Consider the following 24171-nt stretch of genomic DNA (forward strand, 5'->3'; position numbering starts at 1 on the left):
TGGTCATGGAAAGGTGGAAAGACATATCTTGAAAATAACGTCAGCCAAATGGGTACGGGTGTCAGCATAGAGTGACTTCCCCGCTGCTCTCATGCTTCAGACATATTCCATTTCCGGCTAATTTTTATTGACTCAGATGCCAGAAATTTCATTTTTCTGTGGTTGTGGACAATTAAAACAGCTCATGTGATCCTCCTACTGTAAATGAACTTAATGGTTATGCTTTCATTAATGAGATATTGCTTTTGATGTTTGAAGGAAAGATGACCCAACCATAGCTCTGACAGCGAGCTGCTATCCCTATGGGGGACTCCCATATGAAAAGGACAGGGTGTTCGTCGTACCTTTTAGGGGTTAAAAAAGTGGTTTTAGTACCTCTTAAGGTGTTCAGCCTCAAAAGGTCCAGAGTGGGAGCTTTTGCGGTAACTTTTATGGCATTGAGTCAAAAAATGTTTGGAGATATTTAAAAATCAACTGCTTTTTGATTTTGCTTCAGAGTTGGTACCTCTTGGGGGGAAAAAATTCAAGCTGCACCCACAAATCAGGATCTTAGTACCCCTTAGCCTAGGGGCTCTTTTTCAAATTTCCAGCAAGCACTCCTGTACTTTTTATATGGGTCCCTCCTCCCAGGGCTACTATCACTATAATTTTAGGTATTTCGTCTTCATTTTACTTCCTTTTATAATGTAATAGTTTATTAGTTAGTTACGTGGTTAGATGGTGTGTATTTTAACAGAAAGTAGGGGAAGGGGTTGGGCCAGAGTAAAAATGGGTGGATCATCAATTTCTCTTTAACTGTATTTGTCTTTTTCATGTCTTTAATACCCCATTCTAGAAATTTATGTAGGTGGCCAGACTTGAACTGTGCCATGAGTAAGATCTTGTCACGGAAACTTGTTCTTTAAAAGCACACACCATTATACCAACGAGGAAAATGCCCCAGTCTTTGTCACTATTTTGGATTTATTTCCTTGATTTAATAACGATGTGTTCGACTGAAATTACAATTACATAAAACTAAATAGCTAACAGGGGTAAGTGGTTCTACATGTGAGACGAGAAAGACAAACTAGCTGTGTATAATAATGGAAAACAAACATAACTGAAACAGGCTGAAATTAAATGCTGATGAAATAGACTTACTCACCAACATTTCTGGGTTAAATCCTATCTTATGTCTTGACAAGTTCTTTAGGGATTTCTGATTCTTTGATCACGCGCGTTACTGATCTTATTCTATAGTGCTATTAACTGGTTCTTATAACGAAATATATCCCACGTGATATTCTGTAAATAACGGAATGAAACTTGATGATAGATACTTAGCTGCGCCCATATAGCAATGGTTTCAATTTAGTTGAGAAAATTCTGTGATTAATTTTAAATCGCTGCTGAAAATTAGTTTTCGTGCATTTGAATTATCCTATTCGATGAAATGCCTCAAATGTCAATAACCTATTCTAGATCAGAAGTACCAAATAACAACCCTTTAGGGGCTATCAAGCTACTGCTGAACTTGCATTAGAAGACTGTATGTTACAAAATGTTCTTTCAATTACGATCAAATGACCATTAAGACAATTCTTTTAGCAAATATTTACTTTTGTAGTTTTCTTCTCACATGGAACCAATTAGATGGACTCCCAAGCATGGTTAAGCAAGCTGAATTTGCATTGGAAGACTGTATGTTACAAAAGGTTTTTTCAATTATGATCAAATGACGTGTTAGTCAATTCTTGTTTTTTTCTCCCAAGGAATCAGTTAGAAGGATTCCATGGTTTAGCAAGCAAGCCGTCAGTTTGTCAGTCAGTCAGTCAGTCAGTCAGTCAGTCAGTCAGTCACTGATTAAAAACTTTAGTAAGGATCATTCTAAACTTTATTATGCAGCGCTTCATTGCCTTTAAGACCTTGATGTGCATTTCTTTGGCAGTTGAGTATTCTATGGTGCTATCTCTTTCCATTTGAAACTCAAAAATCTTATATTTCAATTGCAAGAGGAAGGCTTGCCATGGTCGAGGAAAACTCAGCGAATTTTGTAGCAGGTCAGGGAATTTTGAGATCAAATTTGAAATTCAGTGAGAAGTCAGGGAATTTTACTTTCAGGTTGCCGAAAAGTTTTATTAGGATTTTCCCATATAGATGCAATTAAAAAAAATATCAACAAAGCAATTTTGTCTGGCTAATTCGTGGCGAAAATAAACATCCAACACAGTCAGTGAAAATCACATTACAGTCAGTGAAACGTCAGAGAATTCTTTTTAATCTGGTGTGTGGCAACCCTGAAGAAGGCAGAAATACTCCTGAAATGTTGCACAATATGCCTTTCCCCCATGCTATTTGACTTTCAGCATTTATTTAACTGAACCCATAGCAACTGACATGAATTAAACCAAACGGAGGTTAACACTCAACTAAGCAGCTAAATTATTCCTAGTGGGTGGCACATAAACAATGAATGCTCTGTACAAGCTCACACTAATGACCTTGCTTGCTTAAAAAATAGACTTGAACCCTTTTCCCCGAAAATTTTCACCCAAAAATGCCGTTTTAAACTGTTAAATCAGTTTTTGGCTGCCATGACACTAAATGGGCCTTAGTTTTGCTGAAAAAGCTATTTGTCTACCAAAAAGATAGATTTTCCCAAAGATTAGGGACAAAAATGTACAAAATTTTACTTTGGTGCATGTGCGCATGCATGACCCAAAATTTGGACTTTTTTCTTTCCAATTGCCCATTCCAATTTTTTTCTTGCCCTTTTCCTTTCCTTTTTTCTCAGCCTATTTACTCTCGCTACCTTTTGCATTTCATATTCTTTCTTGCTGCCATAACAAGTTGGGTGTTAATTATGGGCAAAGCCTGGAAATGGGAGCTTGATCAATTATAGCTACAATGGGCCATTTTACCGCATCTCTGCACCAAAACAGATAACATTGTTTTTCAATTTGCTACGTCAGAATTCCGTTAATATCCAAAATCGACTGTTGTGCAGATAAATCTATCCTAGCTCTACTATCTGCTTATCAAGAATAACTGGTGACATTTAAAGTGATGACGACACGTGGTACAAAGAGCATGACCACTTAGCGCACGTATATGCACGTTTGGGAGTCAAAGGGTGAAGTCCATACAGTTCTTTTGTCAGTCTATCTAGTGGTCTAACCTGGAGACTACTATGCCGGGATGGGCGTGGTCGGCAAACGCTCTGAACTCTTCAAACACACATTGGGTTCCTTCATCTGTGTGTGCTACTTCTGGAATTCCATATTCTGAGGAGACCAATCACGTGACCTGACGACTGTATAGATAAGTTCCTTTCCTGTACTCATGTTCTTAAATGAACAGGAAATTTTCTGAAATAATCTGCAACCAGTGGGTAGTGGTGAGAACGATGTTCAGTTATGTCGATTTAGAGCTTGACCCGTGACATGCTTGGTATGTCATGTCGCAGGAGAGGTTCCTTCTGTTGAACTGGATTTTGTTTCTGGTAAGTAAAATGCCTTCACTGCATTTCTGATGACGTCACGATTCCTGGCCAAAACACAATCTCAAGAGCTCCTTGTAGTAGATTTTTCTTCTCTTCCAGGTGCCGTGCGTGACGATCTCTCAGATATTCTGCTCTCTGCGATGTGGGAATCACTAGACGATTGACTTTGGATTCCAGTCCATCCTCGATAATTGCTACCTCCTCGCGACAATTCTGTTCTGCAACTTGATGCTTTTGAAGTGGCAACCACGGAAGATGTAACGTTGGATCCCCGTGGAGAATACTACTACTAACGTCCGAATAGTGCGCCCGGGCAGGAGCGAATCTTCGGATACGTAGATCACCGGTCCACCTTCTTGCAGCAATGCTGCATCCAATCTTTTCGGTCTTGGTAGCTCTTCTTTGATCGCGTGCACCTTGATTGATGGATTCCAAAGTATTTCTCTTTTTGTTTTAGTAGTAGCTTGGACGGCATGGAGAGTTAACCCTCGGCTGGACTGAATAGCGCTTCAGATATAGTTAACCATGCCTTGGAAACGCAGAGGACCTTTCTTATCTTTTTGGTTCACTCATCTGCTGTATGGCCTCTACTTTTCTGTCATCAATCTTGATATCTTCCAGCATCAGAGAGTGTCCATAGAATTCACAGTTGGTGCTCTTCTATTGTAGTTTCTTCGAATTGAACTTTATCCCGTTCATCCTTGCTGTCTCGAGTAGCCTAAGCAACAACAGCAACAACAATTTATTGGTATTCCCATATAAATGGTGTTACCTAAATACATAATCGTTAAATAAAAATTCAAAAACGAAAAGAATTACAACAGCAACCAGAAAGAAAAGTAAACATAGTTAGTTACAAGATTCTTCATTTTAAGTTCTAGGGTTACAAAGTTCTCTTATTTGTAGTGCTTCATATGTAAAGTAACCTAGTTTTTTACAAATAAAAGTGTCAGCATTGTTAAATAGAAATATTGTTTTCTCTGTGTTATTAAAGGAATCAAATTTTGGATATTTCTTGATGATGTCATTTGTGACTTGTTGTCTAATATTATTGTATCGGTCACCAAGAAATAAGAAATGCATTTCATTCTCAATTTGGTTAGAACAGCAGTACTGACAAATTCTAAGAGTTTCAGGTAATTTAGGAGTACCGTGTCGTCCAGATTCAATTCTAAGATTATGATTACCAGATCGGAGTTTTGCCAAAGCTTGTCTATGTTTGAGGTTCTTTACTTGTTCTAGGTACTCAGATTTGCTTACATCTCTTTTGAAACTTGAGTAGAAATTCAACTTTCTGTTAGACCGAATTATCTCCATTTGGTGTCTTTTCATATCATTTGAGATGTGACATTTTAGTTTTTGTAAATTATGTTTGATGATTTGTTCATTGTAATTGTGTGTGTTTATATTATGCGGATGGTTTTGGTCATCTAAATAATTTTTGATGATTTCATTGACTGTTAACACGAGAGAGGACTTTGCTTCATTTGCCAGTTGATTGGAAATATTGAGGCATTGTTTGGCAATGCTATCTTCTGGGAGAGAGACAAGATGAAGCCAAAATTTAATAATTCTTGGAAGAATATTAAATTTTAACGACAACCGTCCTGTTTCGTTTCGAGCAGCAATATTTGGTGCTCTTCTGTTGAGGCCGAGGTAATATTTGTAAAACTGTGTATGAAGTCTTTCCACAGGGTCTTTTTCCCATTTTTTGAGGTTTATGCTATCATATGCTCCCCAGATTTCGGATCCGTATAAAAGTATGGGTTGAAATAGGGTATCAAATAGTTTATTACACATATTGATAGGAAGTTTATTGAAATCAAGATAACGTTTGGATGCGAAAATAGATCTTCTAGCCTTCTCAACTAAAGCCTTTTTAGAATTTGAGAAGCTTCCATTAGTGTTAAAAGTAACGCCAAGGTAGGCGTACTGTGAAGCCTTGGCAATTGGAGTTCCATTTAGAAAGAAGGAAAATTTGTCACGTGTTGATTTACGATTTTGTTTTTGGAAAATTAGGGTTTGCGTCTTTTTTAGATTAATTTTTAATAACCATTTCTCGCTATAATTTTGGAGGGTATTAAGTTGGTTTTGAAGACCAGCAGCACTGCTTGATAATAATATGAGATCATCTGCATAAAATAAACAATTGAGAGGAGGCCCATTTGGTAAAATAATTGGATCTGTACCAGTTGAGGATTCTAGTATGCGTGGAAATTCATCTAGATATAAATTAAATAGCAATGGTGAAAGAATACAACCTTGTCGCACTCCTCTGTTGTAATTAAAGAAGGAGCTTCTTTTGTTTCCGTTTTTTATAGCGCATTTAGTTTTTGAATACATATCAGTGATTAAACGATAAAACTGTCCTCCTATTTTATTGTATAATAACTTGTGTAATAACCCATTATGCCAGATAGAGTCAAATGCTTTTTGAAAATCTATGAAGCAGCAAAATAATTTGCCTTTGTTTGTATGTTTCACATGTTTGTCAATTAGTGTTCTTAAGGAAAAGATGTGGTCGGTTGTTCTGAAACCGTTAAGGAAACCAATTTGAGAGGAATGTAATAAATTGTGATTTTTAAGATAAGTGAGTAATCTTTTATTTAAGACAGCCGAGAATAATTTACCCAAACAGCTAGTGACACAAATGCCTCTATAGTTCGATGGATTAGACTTGTCCCCTGATTTGAAAATAGGACTTATTAGTCCAGTAGACCAATTATCTGGATAGATTCCTTTATTGAGTAGGAAATTAAATAATTTTGTTAAAGAGGTAGTCAGATAAGGAATTCCACATTTTAACATTTCGCTCCTTATTCGGTCAAGGCCGGCAGTTTTCTTATTTTTGAGCATTTTTATAGAATGTTTAACTTCATCCTCAGAAAAAGGTTGATCTAATTCAGCAAATTGTGACACGATTATTTCTCTGTCTTTTAACTCTTTGAATATTTCAACTTGTTTCTCACAGAGATTATCGGCATTTGGTGCCGAATGTAATTGTTGAAAATGATTGTATAGCTTGCGCAAAGGAACATTCGAGTCAGGTGAAGCTTTTTTCTGAGTCGATAAATATCTTAAATTGGTCCAAAACTTGGTTGAGGTTCTAGTTTTAATGAGTTCGTCAATTTTGTTATCTCAATATTTGAGTTTTTTATGTCGTAGTAACTGTTTGTACTGTCTTCTTACAGACATATATTCTAGTCGAGTTTGCTCGTCGAAAGGATTTTTATGGGTGTTATGTGAAAGGCGGCTTAAAAGTTTTCTTACATTACTGCAGTCACTATCAACCAAATTTGAGAGTGCCTTTTTTCGGAGTTCTTGTTCACTTTTACCAATGGTAACGAATGTTTGGCAGCAGTTTCTAATATTGTTATGAACTTATCTACTATTTCGTTAACGTCTCCTACATGATCAAAGTTTAAAATTTCAAAGTCATGAATCAACTTGTTAATTTCATCGGATTGTAGCGCAGAAGTGAATGAGTCTTTAGAATCTTCTGTCCACTTAAATTGTCTAGGAAGGTTGAAGAATTCACCTTCGTTACTTGTATCTTTGCTATTTAACAATGATGAGTCAATTTTTATCCAACTTAGTATTTGGCAATGGTCTGAAAAAGGTGATGGTTCTCGAACAACAAACGTTTCGAAAAGGCGCAGAATTTCATGACTAACAATTATATAATCAACCGTACTGAAACCTTGATTTCCGTGAAAAGTAATTTTTCCGAGCGAGCCACCTTTGCATCTTCCAATCAATATTCTTAAATCTAAAGATTTACACATTTCTAGGAGATGTTTTCCTAGATTGTTAACATTATTATCAAAACTTTTCCTGGGCGTTACCACAGCTGGTAAAGGGGAGTCACCCCCTGGTACAAATTTATAATTGTCGTTGCTGATGAAATCATTTTCTATTCCCGTGCGAGCATTAAAATCACCCGCTAGAACTATATAACTATTTCTTTTGAAAAGATTTATGTCATTTTCTAAATTTAAAAGTGTATCAGGATTAAAATAAGGAGAGTGTTTTGGAGGAATGTAACATGAACACAATAAAATATCTTTGTCTAACTGAAGAATGTTTTTAGTTATTTTTAGCCATATATACTCAGGGGTCTGTTTGACAAGTGAGAAATGGGGCGTGAGGAATTTTTTCACAGCTACTAAAATCCCACCAGAAAATCTACCAGATTTCTTAGTGTTGAGGTTTCTGGGTGGACTAAGTGCAATTATGTCAAAACCGGGCAATTCATTCACATCCGAGCCCCAGATTTCTGATATTATGGAAATATCACTGCTATTAAATTGATTAAGAAAATCACTATTATGTAATTTGTGACCAAACACCGAGTTTTTGCCCAATCCATTAATGTTCCAACAACTGAGTTTCAAACAGTTTGTTGAACGAACTGATAACTGCCGAAGAAAACACATTAATTGAGATCAATAAAAAGGATACCTACATGAGCTTTGTTTAGAAAATGGATGAATTAGAGGAGTTCCTGGAAGTTGTCATCATATTCGTGGCATCATATTCGTGGCAGGTGTAGTAGTAGGTGTGGTGTTCAACGAAGAGATCTGGTCCTTACGTAAAGGGAAGTGTTGAAGAGAGTTCAAATCATGGTGTCTTGGGGCGACCCTTTGAGGTGATGTGAGGCGTCTCGAAATCCTGTTGAAGGCACAGTCTTTTAAATTAGAGACTAGTACTCCTGTTTTCCGTCTTTTGACGTGCTTTTGATCTTGCAACATGTCGCTTGTGATTATTTCATTATTTACAAAGTGAACATTGGGGTACGATCGCAGGCGTCCGAGTCTTCCATTGAGTTGTGATCTCAAAGTGTCAAAGGCGTCATTACGGACAAGAAGGGATGAGATAATTATCTTCGTTCTGGGATACTTTTGTGCTGCGATGTCCACGAGAACTTGGAAGTTTTCAAAACATGCATCGAGCGGTGTCTTTTCGATATCATTTGTTCCCGTGTGAATAATTATGGTTGAAGGGGTGCCGAAATTCTCCTTGTTCAATGTATCAGTTGCAGAGGCGATGGTAGGTGTGATCATTAAATCGTGATCATTAAAATCTACGCCTCTTAGATGTCATCAACACATCCGGTGATTCCTATGTACTCCTAGAAGAGAGGAATTTAGTCTCTCGTAGAAGAGGTCTGAGCTGACTTTCAGGCCAAAGGGAAGTCTGGGCCACTTGTATTTTCCCCAAGAGATATTGAGGGTTGTCAAAAGTAAGCTCTCGGAGTCATATTTCACCGTTCAGTTGCTCGACTTGGCGTCAACGACTGTGAAATACGTTGAGTCACGGAGTTCACCACTGACTAACTTCGTCAATCATCTTATAGTAGTACAGGTTTCTCTTGATACTCTTATTGAGGTCTTTTGGATCTAGACAAAGTCGAATCGATCCATCTGGTTTTGCAACAGGTGCGATGCTACTGATGCAGTCCGTGTGTCCCACAACTGGTTCAATAGTTCCTAAGCTTCATAGTCTAGCCCATCTTTGTAGGTCCCGTTCTTCTTTTCTGGTATTGTCCTGGGTTGGTGTTTGTACGGGTTGTGCATCGGGTTTGAGTTCAAAGTGGTATTTGCCTCTTGGCGGGTGTTTTCCAATGCCTTCGAACACGTCTTTTTAAAGAATTTAAAAATTCTGCCGGATAACGCGCGCTACTTTGTAATAGGCAAACATTGTCTCTTTCAATTCAGGATAACAGCATCATTCTTGCATTATTTCTTTAGACGTAGAGCAATCGCACTGGAATGGACTTGTGGAACACTAGTTAAAGCGGGTGGTGTTGCCACTCGGAAGTCGATGTAACGAATTTAATTTGTTGAGCTGTTCCTCTACCTTGGATAAGACATCCTCGAGTGTCCGCCACCTGGCAGGTTGCCATCTGTGGCCGCGTATTGCTGGTGTGGATGGTAATTGTTCACGCTCCAAGATTTGCTTTGTTCATTTTTAAAGGCTTTACGTTGCACCCCGCACCTGTGTCGATCTCACACTACACCTGGTAAATGGGTCCTTCACTTGTGTTGTCCTTAAGCGAAGTACCTTGATGGGTTTGCTTGAGTTAATTAAAATTACATTAATGCTCTTGGCACGATATATCTGGATATGGTGAAAGAACGCTGGCCGATTTGGGTACCGCTGGGGTGGTTCTATTGGCATGTAGTAGCTGTATATGGCTTTATTGGAGGCTGGCTATCATTGGCCACTGGTTGAGTCTGCAAGCCATGTACTTAAAGTTGTTGTGCTCTCCTGATTTTGTTACCTTACTCTTGCAACACTTCTGGTAGTGCTTTGTTACCATAATTGTGACACACTACATCCTTGGCTAGGCACTTAGATGTTAGATAAGCTGGATTAGCTCCCATAAAAAACATAGTTGTACCGGAAACTTCTAAATAAACGCTTTCCTCAATTGTTTGTCACATGAGATTTACCATCAATGAAATGTCATTTCAAACTCAACTGTGTCAGAGTTGTGTTGACTTTCATTGCCTCAGCAAGGCAAGCAGCGCCAGCTTTCTCAATGATATTGAATTCCAAATTCAATTGTGACAGTGTTGTGTTGACTTTAATTGCCTCAGCAAGGGATGCAGCCCCGATATTACCAATGTTATTCCAATCCAAGTCCAGCCTTGTCAGTGTCGTGTTGACTTTAATTGCCTTAGCAAGGGAAGTAGCACCAGCCTCGCTAATGCCATTCCACCCTAAATTTAACTGCGTCAGTGTTGCGTTAATTTCAATTGCCTCAGCAAGCCACGCAGCGCCAGCATCACCAATATGATTCTGCCACAAACCCAACTGTGTCAGTGTTTTGTTGACTTTAATTGCCTCACCAAGGGAAGTAGCGCCAGTACTACCAATTCTATTTCCCTGCAAATCTAACTGTATCAGGGTTGTATTGACTTTAATAGACTCAGCAAGGGAAGCAGCACCAGCATCACCAACGTCATTCTGCCACAAACCCAACTGTGTCAGTGTTTTGTTGACTTTAATTGCCTCAGCAAGGGAAGTAGCGCCAGTATCACCAAAGCCATTGAAGCCCACATTCAACTCCATCAGTGTTGTGTTGAATGTAATTGCCCCAGCAAGGAAAGTAGCACCAGCAGCACTGATGTAATTCCGGCACAAACCCAGCTGTGTCAGTGTTGTGTTGACTTTAATTGCCTCAGCAAGGGAGATAGCGCCAGAATCACCAATGTTATTTTGCGACAAACCCAGGTGTGTCAGTGTTCTGTTGACTTTAATTGCCTCAGCAAGGCAGATAACGCCATCAGCACCAATGTTATTTTGCCGCAAATCCAGGTGTGTCAGTGCTCTGTTGACTTTAATTGCCTCAGCAAGGCAGATAGTGCCATCAGCACCAATGTTATTCTGGTGTAAGTCCAGCCATTTAAGAGTTGTGTTGACTTTAATTGCTTCAGCAAGGGAAGCAGCACCAGCATCATTAACGGTATTTTGGTGTAAAGCCAACCCTGTCAGTGTTGTGTTGACTTTAATTGCCTCAGCAAGGGAAGTAGTGCCAGCATCACCAATGGTATCCTGCAACAAAAGCAGTTCTGTCAATGTTGTGTTGACCTTAACTGCCTCAGCAACAGAAGCAGCGCCGGCATCACCAATGTAATTCTCCCATAGACCAAGCTGTGTCAGTGTTGTGTTGACTTTAATTGCCTCAGCGATGGAATCAGCGCCAGCAGTACCAATGTTAGTGTCTTTCAAAATCAACTGTGTTAGTGTTGTGTTGACTTTAATTGCCTCGGCAAAAGAAGTAGCGCCAACATCACCAATGTTATTCCCTACCAGATTCAGCTGAGTCTGCGTTGTGTTGCTTTTAATTGACTCGGCAAGGGAAGTAGCACTAGCAGTACCAGTGTAATTCTCAAAAAAACCCAGCTGTTTCAGTGCTGTGTTGACTTTTGTTGCTTCAGCAAGGGAAGCCTCGCCAGCAGCACCAATATAATTCCATGCCAAGTCCAACTGTACCAGTGATGTGTTGACTTTAATTGCCTCGGCAAGAGACACAGCACCAGTATCACCAATGTTATTCTTCTGCAAATCCAACTCAGTTAGTGTCGTGTTGACTTTAATTGCCTCCGCAAGGGACACAGCACCAGCATCACCACTGTTATTATTCTGCAAATCCAACTCAGTTAGTGTTGTGTTGACTTTAATTGCCTCTGCAAGGGAAGCGGCACCAGTATCACCAATGTTATTCTTCTGCAAATCCAACTCAGTTAGTGTTGTGTTGACTTTAATTGCCTCCGCAAGGGACGCAGCACCAGCATCACCACTGTTATTATTCTGCAAATCCAACTCAGTTAGTGTTGTGTTGACTTTAATTGCCTCAGCAAGGGAAGCAGCGCCAACAGCCCCAATGTTATTCTGATATAAATCCAACCGTGTTAGTGTTGTGTTGACTTTAATTGCCTCAGCAAGAGAAGTAGCACCGGCATCTCCGATGTTATTCTGGTGTAAACCCAGGTGTGTTAGCGTTGTGTTGACTATGATTCCCTCGGCAAGGGAAGCAGCGCCCATAGCCCCAATGTTATTCTGATATAAATCCAACCGTGTCAGTGTGGTGTTGACTTTAATTGCCTCAGCAAGGAACGCAGCGCCAGAAACACCAGCGTTATTTGACCCCAAATCCAACTGTCTCAGTGTCGTGTTGACTTGAATTGCTTGTGCAAGAGAGTCGGCGCCCACAGCACCAATGTTATTCTCCTCCAAATCCAATTGTGTCAGTCTTGTATTGACTTTAATTGCCTCAGCAAGGGAAGCAGCACCAGCATCACCTATGTTATTCTTGCACAAAAGGAGCTCAGTCAGTGTTGCGTCAACTTTAATTGCCTCAGCAAGGGAAGCAGCGCCAGCATCACCAATGTTGAATTGCCACGGAAACAGATTTGCGTCAGCGCAAGCAGCACCAGCGTTATTCCCCCACAAACCCTCCTGTGTTGGTATGGTGGTGAGGTTTAATGCCTCCAAAAGGGAAGCAGCGCGAGCAGCATCGGTGTCATTCTCCCACACGCCCAGCTGTGTCAGTGTTGTGTTGACTTTCATTGCCTCATCAAGGGAAGCAGCGCCAGCAGCGCCAATCTTATTCCACTGCAAGCTCAACTGCACCAGTGATTTGTTGACTTTAATTGCCTCTGCAAGGGAAGCAGCACCAGCATCACCAATCTTATTCCACTGCAAGCTCAACTGCACCAGTGTTGTGTTGACTTTAATTGCCTCAGCAAGGGAAGCAGCGCCAGCAGCACCAATATCGTTCCACTGCAAACCCAACTTTGCTAGTGTTGTGTTGACTCTAATCGCCTCGGCAAGGGAAGCAGCACCAGCATCGCCAATTGAAGTCTCCCGCAGATCCAACTGTGTCAGTGTGGTGTTGACTTTAATTGCCTCAGCAAGGGAAGCAGCGCCAGCAGCATGAATGTACTCCTCCCACAAACGCAGCTGTGTCAGTGTTGTGTTGACTCTAATTGCCTCAGCTAGGGAAGCTGTGCCAGCAGCACCAATAGCATTCCACTTCAAAGTTAACTGTGCTAGTGTTGTGTTGACTTTAATTGCCTCAGCAAGGAAAGCAGCACCAGCATCCTCCATGATAATGTCTTGCAATTCCAACTGTACCAGTGTTGTGTTGACCTTAATTGCCTCAGTAAGAGAAACAGCATGAGCACTAGGTATAGTTCTGATAGAAGCATTTTGAAGTTTAAGACCTGAACCAAAAACTCGAGCCAGATTTGCATGAAGATTACTTTTTCCTCCCTGACATTCGGCAATGCACTCCAATGCAATAGGCACAGTACTGACGCCATCTTTGTTGACTTGTGCTGTTATTTTTGCGACAAGATCCAATGCTGTTTCTTCGCTTCGCACTGCTAGAATACCACATGAAAACAAAAGCACCTGTTTCAGCTCATTGAGATAATTCGCATCAGAAACCACGTTTTCAGGGGTAATTTCTTGATTCAGAAGCTGACAACAAAGATAATAGCCAGCAAAAAATTCTTGAAAACTTTTGTGTAGAAAAGCGTAGTGATGACATGGTCTCATTTTGCTGGCTCCGGGTTGCAGTGACAGGAATCCAAATCCAGACAATTCATGAGCATAATTTCCAAGCTTGCGTTCTTCAAAGTCAAGGTTGCCTTCGAGCAAAGCATTCAAAGCTATCCGGCCAAGGAGTTGTAGTTGCGCTTTGTATACTTCGGTCAGTTTCTCACTGGTTTCTGGTAATCCATTCTTTCTCCTGAATCTCCTCAGGACCAACTCTGTTATTTCCAGGTACAGTTGAGCTCTACTTTCGGGAAAAATGCCATGAAATTCTTCACACAAAAGACAAAGAAGTGCAGTGTTTAAAGGATTTGCCGTCATCTCTTTTAGGATTTTATCATTGCTAAGCTTGGACAGGAGCTTTTGAGCGCAGTCCTCCATGTTTTTGAAGTACTTGTAGATGAACTTTTCTACTTGTTCTTCGGTAAATCCCTCAATCTCTAGTAGGGTGTCACAGCATTTTCTTACCTTTATTCCAGCCTCTTGACGCGATGTAGCGACTAAGTGACATTTTGAAAGTACTCGTCCCTCAATTATTTCTGAAAATTCTTGCAGTTTACTGGCGGGTAACTCATCCAGCCCATCTAGTACCAGCAAAACTCTTGACTGACTGTTGCGAATGAACGTGAAGAATTTCTTTTTGATGTCTTCTTGGATATCTCGGGGCAAAAGTTGATCATCAATTGCCTCCCAAATGTCAGACCTGATGTCTCGACATTTCATCAACAACACGGTCTCAAATTCTGGAAAACAATCGCTCGCCAGTGGCTTTCCTGTTGCCCAGTCGTAAACAAGCTTTTTGCAGTACGTTGTCTTCCCCATACCGGGCCTCCCCTCGATCAATACTGTTCTTGGTACTAGACATTCTTCGTGTGGTTTAAAGATAGCCGACATGCGGACAACTTCGTCGGTCGCTGTTCCTCTTTGTTTCTTCCTGCCGATCACTTTAAGCCTCGTATAAATATTATCAAGATGAAACTGAAATTCTTCACACCAAGGAAATGGCGACAGCCATCCCTCGCGCGTTCGGTAGAGTTGGCGAATTCCGTCAATAAGCTGAGAGGGATCAAAGTGATCTAGAAGCAAAATAATATCAAAGAGGTTGTTACCCTGGCGAAGGACGTAAATCAGAATCCTATTCAACGTTTTTGTTTGGATTAGGCTTCAGTACCTTTCACCTCACTGGCTAATAAGATTAAATATAAGTGGTCTATATCATCAATGCGGTCAATAACCGTGTGGGCCAGAACATATGTAGAACATGACACGTAGATCCTCTAGGAAAATTTGGTCCTATTTGTATCGCATGGTTGTGGGGGGCGGGGAAGATCAACAGAGGTCATCATCCAATTTGCAGAGCTGTCTGAGTGCTGTTTGGTCTTGATGTGCTATTTAGGCTCGATTTCCGCCGCTCTCTCGAATCCTCCCCGAGAAGAGACGCGGGCTCCTTTCTCGAACAGCCGTTGCATGGTGATACAGCCTATATTTCATGTTCCACGTTGCTATAGAATGTCGCTCGCTTTCACATACTTGTTTCTATTCAAAATGAGACCCTAAAGGCACGTTGTTATGTTGTTTTTGTCTTGGCCAGTGGTGCGCATTCTTGATAACAAATTGAAGGGCACGTACAGTATAAAACGTCTTATTCGAGTTTTACGTCTCTCGAAGGAATCCTTATCTGTCATGGCAGTAATTAAGAGAATGCACAATTTTACTTTCTGTCAAATCTTTATATAACTGACCTTCTTCCTCGCTTTGTTTGCTTGATATTCTCATGATCACGTGTTCCAACCTTTCCCCAAGGTTCATTATTTCGTCTTTCATGTGCTCAAACTCGTCTTTCAGGTTTCCTGAGGATCAACAGTTACTCCTCCCTCAGGCTATTTCATAAAGATTAGGAGTTAAATCCTTTTAAACTACAATATTAGCACGGGCATCTCGAGATGTCAGTCACCAACTGAATCGGCAGTTTCCCTTCAAAATCAACCATGACTCGGGGAGCAATTTTCCTATCTGGTGAAGCTTCACCCTGGTTCCATTCGCCTCAATTCGCGACTCAAATTTGATAAAGAAATACAAAAAGGGAAAACAATGCTAAACATGGAAAATTCTAAGGTATATGTGTATGTAATAACGGTCTGGAGAAAATCATAGCGATTGATAAGCAAACCAACCAGATTCACAGACAAGCGTTTGCAACAGAACATGAGAAGTGTCGTCGCACTAAAAGAGTGAATTGCAAAAAGATGAGAGGTTAAGTCACTTTTAGATCTTTGCTCTCAAAAGAACATAGACCTTGACCTGCGTGGTCCCGCCACATATTGTAAACTTGTGTTTATCTTTGTAAACCTCTCCTACCACTGACCTTCATCTTTGATGTCCAGCGTTTCCTTCATTTCCTTCATTTCACTTTGCATCTGTTCTAATTTGTCCATCAGGCTTTCTGAGGAATAAAATTTACTTTGTTTAAGCCCAATTAGACATTGTCCATGCAAGTGATAAGAAACAGCTGATAACTCTAAGGCAGTATCTGATACATTGAGCTGAAAAGAAACACGGGGACTTCATGTAACACCATTGATAACACCAGACCAATGAAAGCTCTGCGTTTAATCTTGACTATAATATTAGCACAGATATTGGATACCAGCTGAATTGACTTTCTTACTAAAGGCCAGGCATGCATTCATAATTATTTTTTAACTAGACAAAAAAAAAACAAATAAACAAACAAACAAACAAACAAAAAACACAATAAAACATTACTATGTTAGTTTTGGAAACTTACCTTCTTCAGGCTTTGTTTCTTGTCTTAATACTGTCAAAGCCTCCAGCTTACCACTGATACTTCCCATTTCAATTTTCATCTTGTTGAGGTCATCTACAATTCGTTCTGAGGATCAAAAACGTTTATCACCCTTTAGGTCAAGGTGACTTGTCAATGGAAACTAAGGTTTTCGCTTCCGTTAGAAAGTCTTGCAAATGCCTTCTTTGGTAGAACCTTATCTTGGCTCAGATGTTCTCTCTCTTTTCTTTTCTTTGTTCTTCTGCCGCGAAACTCATTTTCACATCTTCCCGACCCAAGAGAAATATAAGCACACATGTCCAATACTACCACTTGTTTAAAGTGCCTATGAAGTAAAAAATAACTGCTGCTTATTTGAAAGGCTTTTCAAAGTAAAGAAGAATGGCATTTTCCTTTTTGGAATATCTTTTTTCATTTGAGAGATATTTACGTTTTTGTCAGGAAAGTGATGACGTCATAGGTAGTTCCACTAAAACAGCATAGCACTCAATCAAGAACAACTCTAGAAATATTAAAGCAGTGTTCTTTAAACTTGGCACCAGAAATGTATATCAGAAAAGAAACATAATGACACCCATCGTGCCATTGCCATGACAATAGTTATGCCGCTGGTTCTGTCCCACTTTGAAAGGTTGCAAGTGGAAATATTTGGTTTTTCATAGAAAGAGACTGGAGCCAAGAGTGTTGCCATGGCAACAGCATAGTAGGTGTCATTCTGTATCTTTTGTGATGCACTTTTCTGGTGCCAAGTTTAAAGAACACTGCTTTAATATTTCTAGAGTTATTCTCGATTGAGTGTTGTGCTGTTTTAGAGGAACCACCTACGACGTCATCACTTTCTCATTTGCATAATACAAAAACGTGAATATCTCCAAAACGAAAAAAAATATTCCAAAAAGGAAAACGCCATTCTTTTTTACTTTGAAAAGCCTCAGTTTCAAATAAGCAGGAATTATTTTTTACTTCATAGGCACTTTAAGATGCGATGGTTAAGATTCAGTTGCAAGTGTTGCAAGTGGTACGACTAAGTGTCCATAATCTCCCCAGTGGTACGACTTGTATGGGTCGCAAGAGTTGACAAGAGATGAGCACTACCTTATTTTAACTGAAACTGAGTATCACATTCACCCCTTAAATCACTCGTAAAAATGGTAAACCTCTTTAAACAACTAGTACCACTTGAACCATTTGAATCACAAACTTCATGACTTGAAGTGGTGAGTATTGGACAACCCCCAATATAAAACTAGAAAATCTCTAGAACCAAGACAGTGACAACACAAGACTGCACAAAATATTATTCGTCATCATTACCAGGGAGAACAGAGCTGAAGTAGTCTTGACAGAATGCTGAACACCGAGAACCCTACGGTATATGATTTAGCGATAGCGATCTCGCAGAAAATGATAGTGACCGACGAGTAAGCCAATCATACTCAAGGATCTGCAACAGAACATGCGATGTCTATACTAAATGAGTGCTGTATAAATATGATCGCTTTGCTCTAAGCAATTAAATTGCAAATTAAACGGGAAACAAGCAAAGTGCAGCATATTTTATGGGTCTGAAGTGAACATATAGTTCCTTGAGTTATGAGCACCGTCCGTACCACTTATTGTTAACTTGTGTTTATCTTTGTGGGCCTCTCCTACTACTGACCTTCATCTTTGATCTCCTCTAATGAGGTCATCAAGGTGTCCAGCCTTTCCTTCATTTCCTTCATTTGGCCTGTCATCTGCTCTAATTGGTCTCTGATGGATTCTGAAGATTAATTTTTTTCATGTTATTTGGACATCGCCTCCGCAAAGGTTCGAATGAGAAGTAGGTTCAACATTGATAGTAATAGTAAGAGAGTTGCAGGCCAAGTGTGGTATCTGATCCATTGAGCCAAAATGTACTTTTTAACCGAGAAACTTTACAGAGTAACTATGGAAGAAGATGAGGGCTTTTATTCAACACTAATTAACACTATAGCTGGACTGCGAATTCTATGCTGCTTTCGGTTAGACTCAAGTCGATAGAAACTAAGTCTTACTGCCTTAGGATAGTTAAGTAGCCATTTTTTTTTCAACTCAGACAAAGCCTTCTAGCATTATAGACTTCTGATTACAGTATACGAAGGAACGTCCTCCATCAATTACTTCCATAACGTGAATTATAATTGTATGTAAAAAGGTCTGGATAGTAGTAGACATGTTGAAATTTTAAGAGACAACACAACTTTTTTTAAGTACATGTTTCAACAGAATCTTCTGTCATCTTCAGTTTAAATTACAAAGTACAGAGTTGAATAGATAGTGTGCGCAAAATGCTAATTTAATATAAGAACTAAAGGAAACATGACAATGTAAAATATTACAGAGAAAGTTTTAAATTAACATGATAAAGTTGATGATTTAGTGTAGGTTTGTCCCACTGAATATGAATAGCTTCTTTTATCTTAAAGTGCCTATGAAGTAAAAAATAATTGCTGCTAATTTGAAAGGCTTTTGAAAGTAAAGAAGAATGGCGTTTTCCTCTTTGCATAATCTTTTTTCGTTTTAGAGATATTCACGTTTTTGTATTATAAGTGATAACGTCATTGGTGGTTCCACTAAAACAGTTCAACACTCAATCGAGAATATCTCTAGAAATATTAAAACAGTGTCCTTTAAACTTGGCACCAGAAATGTACATCACAAAAGAAACAAACTGACACCCACCGTGCCGTTGCCATGACAACAGTTATGCCGCTGGTCCTGTTTTAATTAAAACTAACATTACCAGATTTTATCTTAAACAAGGATCATCCACTCCCAACAATCTAATGTGGAGAGTTAAGACAATATGGGAATCATGTGTGTTCCGAGCAAGACCCTCTGTCCCTTTTCGAAGGGTTGCAAATTGGCATATTCCGTTTTTCACAGAAAGAGACTGGAGCCAAAAGTGTTGCCATGGCAACAACACAAAAGGTGTCATTCTGTTTCTTTTGTGATGCACATTTGTGGTGCCAAGTTTGAAGAACACTGTTCCAATATTTCTAGAGATATTCTTGATTCAGTGTTTTACTGTTCAAGTGGAACCACCTATGACGTCATCACTTTCCTCATTTGCATAACACAAAAAGGTAAATATCTCTAGAACGAAAAAAGATATTCCAAAACGGGAAACGCCATTCTTCTTTACTTTGAAAAGCCTTTCAAATAAGCAGCAATTATTTTTTACTTCATAGGCACTTTAAGCTGGAAGGTGGCGGAAGCGTGATCTAGGATACGGAAACAGTCATTGGAGCATGAAGTGCGGCATTGCTGAGAATTTTGTAAGTGTTTGAAAATGTGAGAGGTCCTATCACTGAACGTGTGCTCGTGTACGCGCGTGGAAAAATGCCAGGTGGTTTCGCCGACATAGCAGGCATTACAAAATTTGTAATCTAAACTGAAGATGACAGAAGATTCTGTTGAAACATGTATTTAAAAAACGTTGTGTTGTTTCTTAAAATTTTAATTGTATGTACCTATCACAGAAAGCCAAAGTGATAAATTTACCTTCCATCTCTTCAAGTTTCTCCTTGATGCTGTCGTCATCTTTCTCCCATTGTTTCAGGAGTTCACGAAAATGCTCTTCCATAGCAGGATCCATGGTATCATGCTCAAGATTGTCGATGTATCCCTTAAAGCTTGTCCCTCCCAATCTGATCAGGGCTTCACGGATTTCCTGCCAGTAAGTGTTGAAACTTGTATCATCAACAGAGGCTTGATTAGCATGGCCGTATACAGTGTTCCTGTAATACTTTACTCGGGCGATGTCATCTGCGGTGCTTGTGTCTGTGGCTTTGGGGAGACTATCCCAACCAGCGGCAGGAGAACTGAGACCACAAATATTTCTAAGCAGCACCGTTAGAAGAGTGATATCAAAGCTTGCTGATGTCACAGGTGAATGAACAGGATAAAGCTTTCCCCATTGTGCAGGATTAAGCACTTTCTTCACTTTCTTCTTTCCTTTAGAACCAGTGTAAAGTGCCCAGAGTGTAGGTTTATGACTTATTAAAACTCCATGAAGAGTCGATGGAGGATGTATTTTATCAAAAGTGTCTCTTAGTGCTTTGGATCCCAAGTCCACCAAAAGACGGCACAACCTGGCATAATTAGTCGTCTCCTTGGAGGACACAAACGGTGATGATCCAGAAGCCATAAATGGACCCCAAAAAAAACCTACAAAAGTATTATTTTTTTGTTCTCATATTAAGATGAAAATTGTTGAGATCAGTGAACTAAAGAATACCATATGAAATATATAATTGTCATTCCAATTGACTTCTGTCCTCGCAACGGCCACAATTGACATTAAGTGCTGAACATACAGCGAAACCTCTAATAACTAGACACTCTCAGAATTTTCTCTTGTGTCAGAGAGGGCATCTGCTCAATAGAGGTTGTCAAGATTGCACAATATTTGTGGGCAAATAAAGTTGAACAGTTTCCCTATAATCAATTTGCATATTGTTAACGAAGCTATCCTGATGTCAAGTTCCCGACCAAAATTAATAACTTTGGTACTTATGGACTGCAGTAGAAGGTATCCGCTTAATACAGGTTTGACTGCAGTTAAAGTGCAAAAGGTCAATGTAATCCAGTGTTACGCACCAACGAATAATGCCCAGGAGGATTGTAAAACTGTCTTCTACGGAAGGTTGCAGGCAGTTATTAACAAACAAGCTAGTAGGGATGTAATACTGTTGATGGGGGCCTTCAATGTTAAGATACGCAGTGACAACACTGGAAGGGACCAATCAATGGGGAAGCACGGTCTAGGGGAAATGAAAGAAAATGGGGAAGTGTTTAATGATTTCTGTACCTTCAACGACATGGTCATCGACGGGAGTGTCTACCCTCACAAAAGGGTCCACAACAGTAACCTGGTTATCTCCTGATCATGCAACTGAAAATAAGATAGACCACGTAAGCATCTGCCGTAGGTTCCGTAGGTCACTCCTTGATGTCAGGTCAAGAAGCGGAGCTGATACTGCTTTAGACCATCACCTTGTAACAGAGAAGTTCCCGTTCAAGTTGAAAGCAATCAACAAAGCGGCAATGAGGACAAGTCACAGATAGAATGAAGAGCTGCTGCAGGACCCAGATATCGGAAAAAAGTACCAAATCCCCTCCGAAACAGATAACAACTCCTAGCAGACATACATGAGGAAGGCGAGGAGTCATTACTAGTTCCACTTGAAGAAACACCTAGAGCAGAGGCAGTGGAGAGCACATGGAGACTGATCAGGGACTCTTGGAAGGGGGCATGTGAAGAAACACTAGGTAACAAAACAAGACAACACAAAGAGTGGGTCAGCTTGGAGATGGCAAAGAAAATTGAGGAGTGAAAGGAAATGAAGAACGGGTTAAACAATAGCAGTGCCCAGAGGGCCAAGAAGAAGGCACAAACCGAATATGCTGGAATTCATAAAGGGGCGAAAAAAGCATCAGACAAGACAAAAGAAGATACATTGACAACCTCACACAACAAGCAGAGGAAGCAGCTGGAAAAAGAAATATGAAAGAAGTGTACAACATCACCAGAAGGTTAGCAGGAAAGCCAAAGGTAGCAGTCAGACCAGTGAAGGACGTGGATGGGACAGTGCTTACAAACCAAAGTGACCAGTTGAAGAGATGGGCTGAGCATTTTGGAAAGCTGCTCAATCGACTACCACTGGCAGAGCCAGCTAGGATTGAACCGACCGGAAACCCACTGGAGATGGACACAAGCAAACCAACAAGACTGCCGAGGCAATAAAACATTTGAAAGTAGGTAAGGCTCCTGTCCTACGTGACATTCATAGACTACGAGAAAGCATTTAACAGCGTGGACAGGGAGGTGCTATAGAGCTTGTTAGAGCACTACAGACTTCCGGAGAAGCTCATTGCACTCATCAGGAAGACCTATGACCATTCCACTTACAGAGTTGTTCACTGCGGGTTGCTATCAGAGCATGTTGATATTCTGACTGGGATGCGATGCGGATGTTTACCGTCCCCTATATATGCTCTTCCTCCTTGTAATTGACTGGATAATGAAATCAACTCTTGTAGGTTAAAGACTCGGTATTCAGTGGACTCTAACGACCTGTCTGGAAGACCTGGACTTTGCCGATGATTTTACAATGTCGCACACCCTTACAGACATGCAGGAGAAGGTGGATAGCTTAGCTGCAACATCTTAGAAGGCTGGGATGAGTATCAGCAGAAATAAGACGGAGGTGATGAGAATAAACAACGGATACAAGGAAGTGTGAACCTGAATGGAATCCAATTAAGTGAAGTTGAGAAGTCCACATACCTCAGAAGTATGGTGAGCAAGGATGGTGGTTCAGACAGAGATATTGCAGCAAGAAGGGCAGCTTTCATCTGTCTAAGTTCAGTACGTATGAAGTTCACCCCTGATAGGTAGAAAGACTAAGCTTTGCATCTTCAACACAAATTAGAACTCTTACGTTGCTCTGAAACCTGGAGACCAACCAAAACCACCGCCTCAAAAAAGATCCAGACTTTCATAAATAAGTGTCTCCGAACAATTTTACAAATTTATTGGCCAGATACCATCTCAAACGAAGACCTATAGCAAACACAAGGACAATAGAAAATGAAATTGCAGATCAAGAGAAGAAGCTGGGTTTGGCTGGGACACACTTTGCGAAAATGAAATACCAACAACACGAAGCAGGCCTTGAAATGGAGCCCACAGGGGAAGGGGAAGAGAGGGAGGCCAAGGAACAGCTGGAGGCAGTCAGTGGAGGGGGAGATGACGGAGGAGGGCTTCAACTGGAAGAAGTTTGAGAGACATTCACAAAACAGAGAGGGATGGAGAGAATTCCTTAAGGATCTATGCCCATCACGGGGTGAAAGGGTTTAGGTCATTCCAGTCCAAGCCGAATAGGTCATTTCTGAGTTACCTTGTGCCTCTGTTTCAAAACGAGACCTCGTTCAAAACCTTTCATAGCAAAGTGAGTTCGATTTACATGAAAATAAACCTCTGTGTGAAGACTCGTTTTCACACAGAGGCAAAACCCATCTCGAAAAGGGCCCATTAACCTTATAAGCATGAAGCATCTGAAATTCTACTACACTTATTTTTCGTAAGACAGATATGCCTTACCGTCTGTTAATGTCTTATTGGAAGTTTTCAATCGTCAAGAAATAACACTGTCTCAGATCCAATGGTGATTTATCCTGAAATTAAGAGAAACCAAGAGTGACACCGGAGTACAAAGTAGAAAACAACTCAAGGCCAGACAAGGCTAGTCGAACTGAACTGACGTCTTTATTTTAAACATTGTCTGAAGATGGTCAAACCAAGTGAGCAAAGGCTGTCAATTTTCCCGGTTCCCAACTCTTAGTGAAACCCCTCGATATTATGGTACTGAATTAATTAACGCTTCTTTCAAATTGTAATAAAATTTTATATAGAAATATATTTCAGATTTTTTACACCAGGAGTAATGAATACTCACATAGAAAAAATGCACAATAAATACCAACCACAAAAACAGGTTAGGACTAAAGAATACTTTTGTACAATCAGCTAAGCTACATATATTGCACATATGATTTATAAATTAATGGATAAAGTATTCTGCTTCAAACCCCAATAAAATATATAGAGGGAATTGGAAATCACATATTTTTTGTATAGATTACATACCTTTTAAGGAATTTCCTGTTAACGTTTGCCTGCCACCAAAAGTTAGAACTGTATCTATTTAGGGGAGGTGACTACTATAATTCCTAAAAGGAACAATGACTGAAAGTTACACATGAAGCTGTAATGTAAAGCATTTAC

The 24171-nt window shown here is 40.0% G+C and overlaps 1 protein-coding gene across 1 annotated transcript; it reads right to left on the reverse strand.

Moving 5' to 3' along the window:
- Positions 1-800: 800 nt before the first annotated feature.
- Positions 801-24112, reverse strand: LOC110044078 (uncharacterized). The gene is made up of 9 exons (XM_089291134.1): positions 24034-24112; positions 23488-23561; positions 19884-20549; positions 18019-18120; positions 16341-16445; positions 15918-15995; positions 15295-15402; positions 7950-14628; positions 801-4202 (listed from the first exon to the last, which is right to left on the reverse strand). The coding sequence occupies exons 3-8, from the start codon at positions 20527-20529 to the stop codon at positions 9953-9955; spliced, it is 5715 nt and encodes a 1904-aa protein (XP_089147260.1). The 5' UTR covers positions 20530-20549; positions 23488-23561; positions 24034-24112; the 3' UTR covers positions 801-4202; positions 7950-9952.
- Between the last annotated feature and the right edge of the window lie 59 nt (positions 24113-24171).

The sequence above is a fragment of the Orbicella faveolata genome, unplaced genomic scaffold (genome assembly GCF_042242905.1).
Source record: "Orbicella faveolata isolate gen_17 unplaced genomic scaffold, um_ofav_v1 contig_24, whole genome shotgun sequence".
NCBI classification, from domain to species: Eukaryota; Metazoa; Cnidaria; class Anthozoa; order Scleractinia; family Merulinidae; genus Orbicella; species Orbicella faveolata.

Bases quoted from the DNA above. Each gene is read 5' to 3' on its own strand.
- LOC110044078 (XM_089291134.1), bottom strand. From the start codon at position 20,529: ATGGCTTCTGGATCATCACCGTTTGTGTCCTCCAAGGAGACGACTAAT. The intron at 15,996-16,340 runs GTAAGTTTCCAA...TTTATTCCTCAG, and splicing joins AGAAACAAAGCCTGAAGAAG to AAAGCCTGATGGACAAATTA. The intron at 15,403-15,917 runs GTCAGTGGTAGG...GTTGATCCTCAG, and splicing joins GCTGGACATCAAAGATGAAG to GAAACCTGAAAGACGAGTTT.